Here is a 13,626-nt window from a genome sequence, read left to right as displayed (position 1 = left end):
AATATGCATGCGTGTGTGTGTAATATATATATATTTATATATTTTATATATATATATATATATATAAAATAATTATACACAGTGCACCCACATATATATTATGTAAACACAAACTTTTATTTTGGATGCGATTAATCGCGATTAATCGTTTGACAGCCCTAATATTAAGTAAAGATCGTGTTCCATGAATATATTTTGTACATTTTCTACCCTAAATATATAAAACAGTTATTTTTGTGAGTGAATGCAATCAATCGTGATCATAAATGCACAACTTTAAATTTTTTTTCCAATTTCTTTTTTTCGATTTTTCTCAATGTTTCGATTTTCAAATAGTCAAATCTCTCAATTGAATATTGCCCTATCCTAACAAACCAAACATCAATGGAAACCTTATTTATTTATGTATACATCTCAGTTAAGTAAAAATGCCCCATGATGTGACTGGTTTTGTGGTCCAGGGTCACATATAATTTTTTTACTAGTGTGCAGGACACTATAGTTAATTTATGTAAGTGAGAAGAGCAAAATACAGTAAACCCACAGTAAAATTTAGGACCAAAAATGATTCAGTCACAGTGTTTTTTCTTTAACTGCTAATGTGACCTTTTTACACCACAGACTGAACAACATTAAGGTATTGTTTGAGCTAAACTGGTATTATCTAATGGTGATATTCAACATAATTTATTTATGAGACAGTCTAACAGAAGGACGGACAAAACCAGTGAAGTATCAACTGATTTGATAACTCTGTTATATTTTATTACCCACTTCTAAAATATAGCGAATAAACTGATAATGTGAGAAAGGTTGTCTGAGTAAACGTTGGTTTGACAGAATGATTGTGTCTGCTCATCCGTCTTGGTGACTAACTCTGTCTCTGGGTTCAGTCCAGCATGCGTGTTTTTCGGACAGTCCTCCTCTGTCCCCCGGCTCGTTCCTCTCGCTCTCCGAGGACTCCATAGGTCTGCTTGATGGAGGTAGCTCGGGTTATAGACTATACACACTAAACACTTTTAAAAAGATAATTAGCATTCCTTCCTGTTAGAAACATTCCTTCATAACTCAATCCTGTAGTCAAGTGAAAAACTAATATATGTTTTGGTTACATTTTATTTGAATGTGTCATTGTTACAGTGTAATTATATATTTAAAGGGGTGGTTGATTATGATTTCACTTTTCTAACTTGAGTTAGTGTGTAATGTTGCTGTTACAACACTCAAAATTCAAAGCAAAGGGAGATTTTAAGGACTACAACAGACGGCTGGTCGGGACTACACAACATTCCTCCCGGGTTGGTGACATCACCAACCCTAGAATTTACATAAACCCCGCCCCCGTGAATGTGATCTATAGATTATCATGACTGAATATGCTGATCAATGAATAGAAGAGACATAAATTCAAAGGGAGATATTTGCTTATAAAGAAATTGCTTTTTAAGGACTACAACAAACGGTAGCTCCGCCCCCTGTGCTGGGAGCTGCAGCTCATTTGCATTTAAAGGGACACACAGAATGGTGCGTTTTTGCTCACCTTCAAAAAGTGACAATTTTAACATGATATATACAATAAATCTGTGGGTTATTTTGAGCTAATACATCAGAGACTTAATGTACATCTTCTGAAAAGGGTATTATACCACCCCTTTAAGCACTGAGTAATATTATGCAACTACAGGGTTATGGTAGATTAGGGTTTGGTTGAGGGTTAGTTACATGTAATTATACATAATTTACTTTTATTATTATGGAAAGTACATGTAACATGGGCACTGTAAAATAGTGTTACCAACGAAACAGTTTTTTTTTTTTTTATTTAATTATTCCTTCCTGTTAGAAACATTCCTTCATAATTCAGTCCTGTAGTTAGGGCTGGGTGATATAAGTGAAAAACTAAAGCGGTGGTTGATTTAGGATTTCACTTTTCAGAACAACATCTGAAAAGTTACAACGCTCAAAGTTCAAAGCAAAGAGAGATATTTAGCTCCGCCCCTGGTAGCTCCGCCCCCTGTGCTGGGAGCTGCAGCTCATTTGCATTTAAAGGGACACACAGAATGGTGCGTTTTTGCTCACTCTCAAAAAGTGACAATTTTAACACGATATACAATATATCTGTGGGTTATTTTGAGCTAATACATCTTAATATACATTATACCACCCCTTTAAGCACTGATTAATATTGTGCAACTATAGGGTTAGGGTAGATTAGGGTTTGGTTGCATGTAATTATGCATAATGCATGTAACATGTAACAAGGACACTGTAAAATAGTGTTACCAACAAAACTGTTTTTTTTTTTTTTTATTATTCCTTCCTGTTAGAAACATTCCTTCATAAGTGAGTCCTGTAGTTAGGGCTGGGTGATATAAGTGAAAAACTAATCTATATATACTGTTCACTATTTTTAAAATGAACATGTTGCATGTCCGTAGGCCCTCAATATTTGATTCAAATTTTGTTCGCGCTTGTAGTTCGGGTCTTTTAGTCTGGACCAAAGAAGAAAGTGATGCATTTAGTCCTGGTTTGCTTAGCCTAAAGATACAAAACCAAAAATAAAAGGCTTTTATGGTTCATATTGTTTGAACATCCAAACCAATGCTGTGTGTGTGTCTGTACATTTGGACCAGCTGAGAACCCATAGAGAGCTTATAAAATGGGTAAAGGAGTGGAAACAGCAGGAATTACTAAGATGGAGATGTGCAACATCACGACCAATTGATTGATATCTTTATTTTGAACATGTAAATACAATTTGTTTTAAATAATGCTAAAAAAAAACAGATTAACAACAAAATAAAACTGTACAAAAAGGAGTAGGAAGAAGTCAGACTTGTGTTCTCCTGCCCTATGATGAGGAAAACACGCGTGCTCGAGCTTTCTGTGCTTTTTAGGGTCGCATCTTCTGACATCACATCCTGTTTTTTGGTTTATATTTCATTCGAACAAATGAGAAAATAAAAAAACTCGGCTCCCTGAATAAAAATAGCGAATTAAAGTGACTTGCCACCAAAAATATTGCTATATTTTGGTTTATATTACATATATGTTATATTTTCAATATATCACCCAGCTTTAGTTGGAAAGGTAGTCTCTGTGTGTGTGTGCGTGTACAATATTTAACAATATTTTGGGGACAAATTTGTCGACCAAAACCTGCAAAAACCTTTAAGGACGTCCTCATTTGTAAATCTGGTATAAAAGTAAAGAAATTAAAGTGGGGTTTGTTTTGAAAATGTAAACATGCAGAAAGTTTTGTGTGATGGGTAAGGGGATAAGATGTACAGTTTGTACAGTATAAAACCCATTACGTCTATGGAATGTCCCCATTTAGTGTGTGTGTGTGTGTGTGTGTGTGTGTGTGTGTGTGTGATTCACAGAAGCATGTTCACCTCTAATTGAATGTTCATACGTTTCATTTAATCAACAGCAGTGAATTCATCAAAATCACGAGAACATTACACAGTCCTGTCTTAAGCTTTCACTCATTTCCCATGTTCCCCTTGTGTCTCGGATCAGTCTGGTTGTACAGGCTTTGTGATGTGTTTCAGGTGTGAACAGGAGGAACCCTCGCTCTCCACTGTCTGATCTGCAGGGGAGCAACACAATAAATCAACGGTGAGCGCTTCACACACCTGACCTCTGTCCCGTCATGCGTCTCACACAGAGACACCGGCCCTTTAAAGGAGTAGTTCACTTTTAAAAAAACTTTTGTTGATAATTTACTCACCCCCGTGTCATCCAAGATGTCCATGTCATTCGTTCTTCAGTCGAAAAGAAATTAAGATTTTTGATGAAAACATTCCAGGATTTTTCTCCATATAATGGACTTCAATGGGGTCCAATTGAGAGTTTCAGTGCAAACTGTTCAAAGGGCTTTAAACGATTCCAGACGATTAATAAGGGTCTTATCTAAAATATTTATTTATACAATGATGTCTAATAATATTTAATATAGATATTTATATAATAATATATTTATATAATATTTAATATTTCTTACATACTGTATATTAGGGCTGTGCAAAAATTAATTGCGATTAGATGCGATCGCATCCAAAATAAAAGTTTGTGTTTACATAATATATGTGTGTGCACTGTGTATTTTTAGTTATTTTGTATACACACACATGCATGTATATATTTAAGAAAATATTTTATTCATATATAAAATATTAATATATAATATAGATAATTTATGTATATACATATACAGTATTTACGTGCAAATAATTCTTAAATATATACATGCATGCATATGTATTTATATATATATATACACACACAAAATAATTATACACAACACAAACACATATATTATGTAAACACAATCTTTTATTTTGGAAGCAATTAATCGCAATTAATCTTTGCTCAGCCCTAATATATATATATATATACACACATATGTGTGTGTATTTATAAATATTAGGGCTGTCAAATGATTAATCACGATTAATCGCATCCAAAATAAAAGTTTGAGTTTACATAATATATGTGGGTGCACTGTCTATAATTATTATTTGTATATAAATAATATTTTTTTCCTATATATATATATATGCATTTACAAAATAATTACACACAGTGCACGCACATATATTATGTAAACTCAAACTTTTATTTTGGATGCGATTAATCGTTTCACAGCCCGACTCTGAAAACATTTTTCAAGTGTTTTGATGATATTTCCCTGGAGAACCGGCATATCATGTGATCTACGGTCAGTCTCCAGGTTTCTGAAATCCCCGCTCTGTTATCCTGACACGGTTTTCTTTTTCCTGAGTGGTAAATAAAGCGTGTCCGAGGAGCCCCTGGTCATCAGTACTCGCATCAATACTCACAGTGTGTGTGTGTGTGTAGAGTTAAAGCAGTGACTCCACAGATACCCAAAGGATGAGCCACGGTCTTCCCGACGTCATGCTTTATTAAGAGCGCATTGCTCTGAGATTAGTCCTGATATCCAGAACAAGTGGCGAGAGCCGAGCTCACAACAGCTCTTTGTTGCGCTGTAAAGTCCCCTAATCTGTTTCGCAACCCCACACACTCTTCGGGTTACGAAGAGACCACAAACCCCAGGAAACAGCAGCTGTTTCCCGTGTGATGTCAGAGACGAGATATGCGCTCATTTGGAGGACAGGTCCGAGGCTGATGGGTAATTGCTCCCCGCAGTTCATGACCACATGCCTCAGTGATCTCCTGTAGAGGGAATATCGTACATTTACATCTAAATCCTAATAAATCAACATGGGATAGTCGCTGTAAACTTCTTTACTTGTCTGCATTCAGTCAGAATTACTTAAAAAAAATATATATATATATATATATAAATACAGTTAAATTTATGGTAAAAAAAAAATCGGCAGCTGTGCTAGCCAGAAATTTACCGTAAAAAATACGATGTTTTACAGACGCAACTTAAACATACAGTAAATAAGACGTCGTTAATTTACCGACCAATTGAAGCATCCAAACAAAAAGCAGAAAGTGTCGTGATACTGAAACCATAACGTCTTTGAAACCCGTTAGGCGTCTGAGTTTCCAATTACATCAAGTCACATTTATTTATTTAGCGCTTTTTACAATACTGATCGTTTCAAAGCAGCTTTACAGAGATAACAGGACCATAATGCAACACAGTGTTTCTGATCTAGAAGAAAATAAGCTTAAAGGAAAAACTGGCCAAAACTGGTACTGCAATCAGTTTCGAATGACTGTAGAGCGGCGGTGTATCCCCTCCCCCTGATTAGAGGTTGCCAGATTGGCTGCAGATCCAACATTTTGTAATCCGACACGTTTGTATCTGCAGCTGTGGTAACTAGAGAGGAGCTGGCAACCCGAATGCTGAAACACTGAGTCTGTGATTGGTAGATCGGTGGAGGGTGACGCATGACAACATCATCAGTCGAGTGCTGCGATTTCACTTTTTAACCCTCAAACCGCATTCACTTTATAGCCCTAAATCCCGTAATAGGCTTTATGCGGAGCGTCACATGACCAAACCGGAAAACAGGTCTCATCGCATCCGCTGGTCATAGAAAGTGTTAACGGCCAAAAGAACTGACTACGATATCTATGGATTTTTAAGGTAATCAGCTTACCTACCTAGTTCACTTTGTTATTGGCGTTTTATTCCATTTAAATATCTAAACGTTATTGTGAAGATGAAAAAATATAAAACATTTAAATATCAATCTGCACATGTGAGGGACATTGGTTATGCTAATCTTTGCTCGCTCCTTTTAAGTTTTCTTAAATAAAACCGCAAAAAATTTCATGTAGCACATACAAAAGACCTGGACCGGAAGCGATGAGACCTGTTTTACAGAATGCGGAAGTTGTGCGTAGAGCCTATTGTGGACATATGTGGGCACTTTTAATTTTTATTTATTATAAATGTTACATCACTGTCTTCGATAAAGTTTTCTCTATCCATTTATGGTGTTTATTATTATTTTGAGGGTATTTTTGAATTTATTTACTTCAAAAAGGTCCATATTTTTCAATGTAAATTATGCTTATTTTTATGTTTTATTTTTTTTTAATTTTTTAACTACATTAAAATATCGTTCCAATAAATTCTTAGAGCTAAAACCTAAAGATTAAGTGATTTTGCCGTCTTATTTTGGCTTATTTTAGAACGCTCTAAATTACAGTTTTTTCCCATTCATTTCTATGGGTGCCCATTTTTGACCCAAACACAAGATTAAGGAGTTTTAACATTGTAGAATTGAGCCAAAAAATAAATAAAAAATTGTGTGTTCAGGAGGCAAACTTAGGAAAAGTAGCCAAGTCTTGTAGCGCTCAGATCAAGGGAAGTATTTTTAAAAAATAAATCAAAACTATTTTGCCCACATTGGTCCAGAATACGGTTTTAGGGTTAAATGACAATATCCTGGCCGGACTATTGTTGTCAGTGATATAAGTATTTGATTTCTTAATGTCTAGTGACGTATCAGCTCTATTGTATGATTAATTGAAATACATTTCTTACATCCAGCTCCTTTAAGTTATGTGGTGGTTCATTTCTGTTGTAAAAACGTTATTTATATATATAGCCGCTGTGGAGAAAACAGTGATGTCATCGTCCAGCTCAGTTCAGTTCTCATATAATGGTGTGAATGCAGACAGATCAATAATATTGTTGAGTATTAAATGTCCGCAACTAAGCGAACCAAACGGCGACGAGGAACTGAATGTCCATCGGAGGAAGAAACCAGACTCATTATCATGGCTTTGCATTGATCTCAGTTTGAGGATGTGTGTTTGTGTGTCCCTGTCAGAGATGTGTGGAACGGGAGACAGAGCCGCCTGTCCTCCATCGGGTCCTTGTCTGAGGACGACGGGATCTTCCTGAACTCCACCAGCAGTAAACTCCTGGAGCGAGCCCACGGCATCCTCATGTGAGACTCGCTCCGCACACACACACACACACACACACACACACACACGGCTGCTCATTCTGCCCTTTTTCTTTTTCAGGAGAAATAAAAACTATAAGATGAAGCCCAGTCTTCCCAAGGTGGGAATCCCACAACAGGCTCTTTCATTTGATTTAAACGCACCTCATGATAATTCTCTCATCACCTACTCATGTTGTCCAAACCTGAGGTTTTTCTTGCTTTTTGATATTGTGTTTGTGGTGTTGTTTTGTGTTGCCTTGTTTACCTGTTTTGTCTTGTTTTCTTTTGTTGTTTTTTTTTTTGTTTTATTTTAGTGTTTTGTTCTGATGTGTTGTTGTGTTGCCTTGTGTTTTCTTTTTGTTTTGTTAATGTTTTGTGTTGTTTGTTTTGTGTTGCCTTTGTTTTTTCTTGTTTTGTATTGTTATGTTTTATGTTGTTTTGTTGATATTTTGTGTTGTTTGTTTTGTGTTGTCTTTTTTTCTTGTTTTGTCTTGTTGTTTTGTTGTCTTTGTTAAAGGGATAGTTCACCCAAAAATGAAAATTCTGTCAGTATTTCCTCACCCTCATGTTGTTCCAACCCCGTAAGACCTTCGTTCATCTTCGCAACACAAATTAAGATATTTAAGATATTAAGATCGCTCTTGCATACTAGTCCATAGGCTTCTTGAGGGAATGACTCTTGCGGTCCTCGAAAAGTCATTAAAGACATCGTTAAAATAGTCCAAGTGACTACAGTGGCTCAATCTTAACTTTATCAAACGACGAGAACACTTTTGTGCGCAAAAACAACAAAAATAACGACTTCATTTCAACTATTCACTTCCTTCTCTATGGGCCTGTAGTCAGTTAACGTAGTGTGATTGCGTAAAGCTACGTCACACGTAGGCTCACTATTGGCCGACGCTGGTCATGTGTGTGATGCGTGTGACGTACAATAACAGAAGCTTACGCTATTAAACTAGTAACCTGACTCGCGCAGAGGGAGAAATAAACCAATAGTTGAAATAAAGTCGTTATTTTTGTTGTTTTTTTGCGCACAGAAGTGTTCTCGTCGTTTGATAAAGTTAAGATTGAGCCCCTGTAGTCACTTGGACTATTTTAACGATGTCTTTGATGACTTTTCGAGGCCAGCAAGAGTCATTCCCTCAAGAAGCCTATGGACTAGTATGCAGGAGTGATCTTAATATCTTAAATATCTTAATTTGTGTTGCGAAGATGAACGAAGGTCTTACGGGGTTGGAACAACATGAGGGTGAGTAAATACTGACAGAATTTTCATTTTTGGGTGAACTAACCCTTTAAAGTTTTGTGTTGTTTTTTTGTCTTGTTTTCTTGTGTTAATGTTTTTTTCTGATGTGTTGTTTTGTGTCGTGTTGTTTTGTGATAGTGTTGATGTGTTGTCTTGGTGTTGTGTTTTCTTGTTTTGTCTTGTTGTGTTTTTGTCTTTGTTGTTATTGTTATTTTTTGTTGTTTTGTGTCGTGTTGTTTTGTGTTGTTTGTTTTGTGTTGTCTTTTGTTTTCTTGTTTTGTCATGTTGTGTTGTTGTCTTTGTTAATGTTTTGTGTTGTTTGTTTTGTTTTGTTTTCTTGTTTTGTTGATGTTTTTTCTGATGTGTTGTTTTGTTGTGCTGTTTTGTGATAGTGTTGATGTTTTGTCTTGGTGTTGTGTTTTCTTGTTTTGTCTTGTTGTCTTTGTTGTTATTGTTATTTTTTGTTGTTTTGTCTTGTATTCTTGTGTTAATGTTTTTTTCTGATGTGGTGTGTTTTGTTGTTTTGTGTTGTGATGGTGTTGTTGTGTTTTTTTTGTTTGTTTTGTGTTGCCTTTCGTTTTCTTGTTTTGTCTTGTTGTCTTGTTTTGTTTATGTGTTGTTGTTGTGCTGTTTTGTGATAGTGTTGTCTTGGTGTTGTTGTTTTGTGTTATCTTGTTTTGTCTTGTATTCTTGTGTTAATGTTTTTTTCTGATGTGGTGTGTTTTGTTGTTTTGTGTTGTGATGGTGTTGTTGTGTTTTTTGTTTTGTTTTGTGTTGCCTTTCGTTTTCTTGTTTTGTCTTGTTGTTGTCTTTTGTTTTGTGTTGTTGTTGTTGTTGTTTTGATTCAGTTTGATAAATCTTCTAAAACACAGAGGGAGATATTTAGCAAAGTGTCCACAAACTTTACGAGTGCGGAAGGCAAATTAGTTTGAACTCTTCAAATGTTGCGTTTTCCCCGGTCACATGACCTCAGAAGACTTCAAATATTAATACATTTTTTGTCCTTTTTGGAGCTTTATAGCTGCGCTCGCGTTGTAAAATGATCATGTATTTATTTTATTTTTTTAATGAACCATATTTTCGATTGACTTTTCGCTGACCCAATCTCCTTTTGTGTTTCATGAATGTTTATATGGGTTTGGAACAACATGAGGTTCTGTAAAACCAGATTTGTGTGCGCGCTGTCTCTTTAACTGAGTGTGTGTGGGTGTGTGTGCAGCACTTTCTGGATGTGAAGTCTCTGAAGTACCTGAGTAACCTGACGTTACACGACCGCATCACCAAGTCCCTGCTGCACCTCCACAAGAAGAAGAAACCCCCGAGCATCAGTGCCCAGTTCCAGGTCAGATCTCACACCACTTCCTGAAGCACGTCTGTGTTGTGGAATGTTCAGCCCAGTAAAAAACCCAGTTAATGACATCACGTCTGTCTAACACTTTTATAAGTCTTTTGTTTTGGTTTCACTAGAACTGCTTGTTAAAGTCTATGATTCATAACATTTAAAAAGTTATTTCTGAGCCGAGTTTCCACTGCATCTCAAATCAACAGACGGCTAATGGCTAAATCCTTTGTGTTTCTGTATTCTATATATAATGAAATAACATTTCACACATTTTGTATAAAAGTTAGGATGGAAAGTGATATTTGTCTTCAGAAAATTAGAATATCATGCAAAAGTTCATTTATTTCAGTAATTCAACTTAAAAGGTGAAACTGATATATTATATAGACTCATTACATGCAAAGTGAGATTTTCAAGCCTTTAATTGTTATAATTTTGATGATTATGGCTTACAGACATGAAAACCTTTTCACTATAATATAATTTTGAATTTGGGGTTTTCATAAGCTGTAAGCCATAATCATCAAAATTGTTCTTATATATTAATATATAATCATTATATAAATGAAATATCTCACTTTGCATGTAATGAGTCTATATAATGTGTTAGTTTCACCTTGTAGCCCCCAAACCGTCCTGTAATTGAGGACTCAGGTGTGATCCTAATGTGTATTTATTATAAATGTTATATCGCTGTCTTCGATAAAGTTTTGTCTAACCATTTATGGTGTTTTGTTTTATTTTGGGGGTATTTTTGAATTTATTTACTTCAAAAAGTACCATATTTTCTATGTAAATTATTCTTATTTTTTTTAAATTTTTAAACTACATTAAAATATCATTCCAGTAAGTTTTTAGAGCATTAACCCTTACATATCTATGACATGCTGTTGATTTCCAGACACTGATTCATTTGTTTGTGGTGTTTTGCTCCATTTCAGGCCTCTCTCAACAAGCTGATGGAGACGCTTGGCCAATCAGAGCCGTACTTTGTGAAGTGCATTCGATCAAATGCAGAGAAGGTGTGTGAATGCATCGTATTTCAATCATACCTCGTGTATGCAGTACATGCATTTCTGTTTTACCGTTTGGCGTATCCTTGGTGTTCTTCAGCTGCCCCTGCGCTTTAATGATGGCCTGGTGCTGAGACAGCTGCGCTACACCGGCATGCTGGAAACCGTGCGGATCCGACAATCTGGATACAGCATCAAGTACACTTTTCAGGTGAGACTGATACACTGATCTCTCCCAAACAAACACTCCAATCTCATGCCTGAGTCTAAAATTATGATAGTGTGGGATAAGATAGAAGTTTCCTCCTCTCACCGAGGGTGCGTTTATTTGATTCAAAATACAGTAAAAAGAGTAATGCAACTGTATATTGAAGGAGTAGTTCACTTTTCTTTACTCACCCCCATGTCATCCAAGATGTCCATGTCTTTCTTTCTTCAGTTGAAAAGAAATTAAGGTTTTTGACGAAAACATTCCAGGATTTTCTCCATATAATGGACTTCAATGGGGACCAAACGGTTTAAGGTCCAAAAGACAGTTTCAGTGCAAACTGTTCAAAGGGCTTTAAATGAATTCAGATGATGAATAAGTGTCTTATCTAAATGAACAAATCTTTTTTTGAGTCATTTGGTTCATTCAACGAGTCGAAAAAAGATTTGTTCGTTTTAATGAACAGGAGAGTCACGAACGTGCATCACAGAACAGAGCAAGGAGAGCATTTGTGCTTATAAAACTTAAACTTTGTTATTTATTTATTAAATGAGCGATCGTTTCGCTTGATAAGACCCTTATTCATCGTCTGGTGTCGTTTAAAGCCCTTTGAACAGTTTGCACTGAAACTGTCTTTTGGACCTTGAACCGTTTGGTTCCCATTGAAGTCCATTATATGGAGAAAAATCCTGGAATGTTTTCATCAAAAATCTTAATTTCTTTTCGACTGAAGAAAGAAAGACGTGGACATCTTGGATGACATTTTTTTAAAGTTAACTACTCCTGTAATATACTATATATTAATATGTATACTTGTAAAATATACTAAATAAACTGTAAAAGGTTTAACCAGGCGCTCAGGTAAAGTATATAAAGTCTGTGATCGGTGCTCTTGGGGAAAAGATCCAAAGAAACAAAAGGACAGGTCCCAGGCACTCAGTCAAGTGTACCTTTTTTTCTGAGAGTGTAGACAAACTTCTCATCTGGCGAAACACCGGTGGATCATATTTTTCACGACTCCCGGTTTTACAAATTTACTGCATCCTTGTTAAGAAAAAGTCTTAATCTCATAAATTTGCGCTGCAGTCAATAATTTTACCTAATAAAACTCATCTTTGATAATCTAAATGACATATTTTAAAGCTTCTTCCTGTAAAAATAATTTCTTCATGCTTTAAATTAGCTTGAATGTAACTCGACACCCTTGCCTCATGTAGAAAACGCGTGCTCATGAATATGCAAATTAGCCCCGCCCCCCACTCACTCACAGCAGCTCGGATTACCTGATCCACTCGCTCAGCTTTAAACGGTATATGTTTAACCCAGAAACTGATTCAGAAGAAGAGGAAGAGTCGATGTATAAGAATGGTAGTGTTTTATTTAACGGTAATTAATATGACTAGCTTTTTGCTTGGTTTGTGTAATATTAGCACACATTATTAGCGGTTTGATCCGTTCACCATCTAATAATCATCATCCTTTGAATATCATAGAAAGGCAGTGGAGAAAAGCATGTGGTTTATGATCATAACATCAGAAAAGACTGAGACTGAGAAAATACTTGTTGACTTACACATGTTTTGTCTTAAAGCATATTAAAAACGTCACAGAGTCATATAAACAACACCACAGGGGAAAAGAAAAAATCTTACTTTCCTCCAAACTTAATTTCTAATTTTTTTTTCATTTTTTTTTTGGCGTTCCCAAGCTCATTATTTCCCGTGGTCATTTCCTGTGCTGGGTGTGGCCGTCTGGGGGTGAATGTGTTGTTCTGGCCTTCACTACCGTCTGAAACACAGACAAACAGCATCAAATAATGCAAATGAAGTGTGTTTATACCCTAATGACTGACAATTCAAACAGTTATCTCTCTTTTCAATCATTCATAGTGTTCGTTAAGGCAAGCCTTACTATATTACTATCGTTTATATATATATATATAAAATGGGTATAATGCCCTTCACATGAATGTGGGACTCGGGTCTGTGTACTTTTGTGTGAATTACTTTGCCCTTATGACAAGAAAAATGCTTTTATTTAAAGACTATGTTAGATATTACAATTGAAACCAGAACCAGGGTTCACATGCAGTTTTATGTAATTTTGAAGTGTAAAAATCCTGCAGAACTGTACATAACTAACATAAACTAATAATGAGCAATACATTTGTTCCAGTATTTGTTATTTCACACAAAATAAAGTATAACCGTTAACATTTTACAATAAGGTTCATTAGTTAATGTTTTAACTAACATGAACTAACAATGAGCAAAACATTCGTTACAGTATTTATTAACCCTCTGATGGTCTTCGGTCACTTCTGACTGAATAATTTTGAATTTTAAAAAAATCACAGCTTCATCTTAAGGTTATGATACTTGGTGACTTTTCTGGCATTTGGTATGCGAATA

At 35.5% G+C, this 13,626-nt stretch overlaps 1 protein-coding gene across 8 annotated transcripts in view; it reads left to right on the top strand.

Moving 5' to 3' along the window:
• Positions 1-13,626, top strand: part of myo9aa (myosin IXAa) — a 180,159-nt gene that overhangs the window by 126,805 nt on the left and 39,728 nt on the right. For all 8 annotated transcript variants that reach the window (XM_039690796.2, XM_039690795.2, XM_039690799.2 and 5 more), the window contains 6 exons: positions 3,555-3,621; positions 7,284-7,403; positions 7,483-7,522; positions 9,872-9,994; positions 10,936-11,016; positions 11,108-11,218. In XM_039690796.2, the coding sequence (XP_039546730.2) occupies positions 3,555-3,621; positions 7,284-7,403; positions 7,483-7,522; positions 9,872-9,994; positions 10,936-11,016; positions 11,108-11,218 (542 nt within the window). The remainder of the gene's footprint in view (positions 1-3,554; positions 3,622-7,283; positions 7,404-7,482; positions 7,523-9,871; positions 9,995-10,935; positions 11,017-11,107; positions 11,219-13,626) is intronic.

This window comes from Pimephales promelas, chromosome 1, assembly GCF_988280905.1.
Source record: "Pimephales promelas chromosome 1, fPimPro1.hap1.1, whole genome shotgun sequence".
NCBI lineage: Eukaryota > Metazoa > Chordata > Actinopteri > Cypriniformes > Leuciscidae > Pimephales > Pimephales promelas.
The sequence above is the reverse complement of the archived record's forward strand: the minus strand, read 5'-3'. Positions and strand labels throughout refer to the sequence as shown.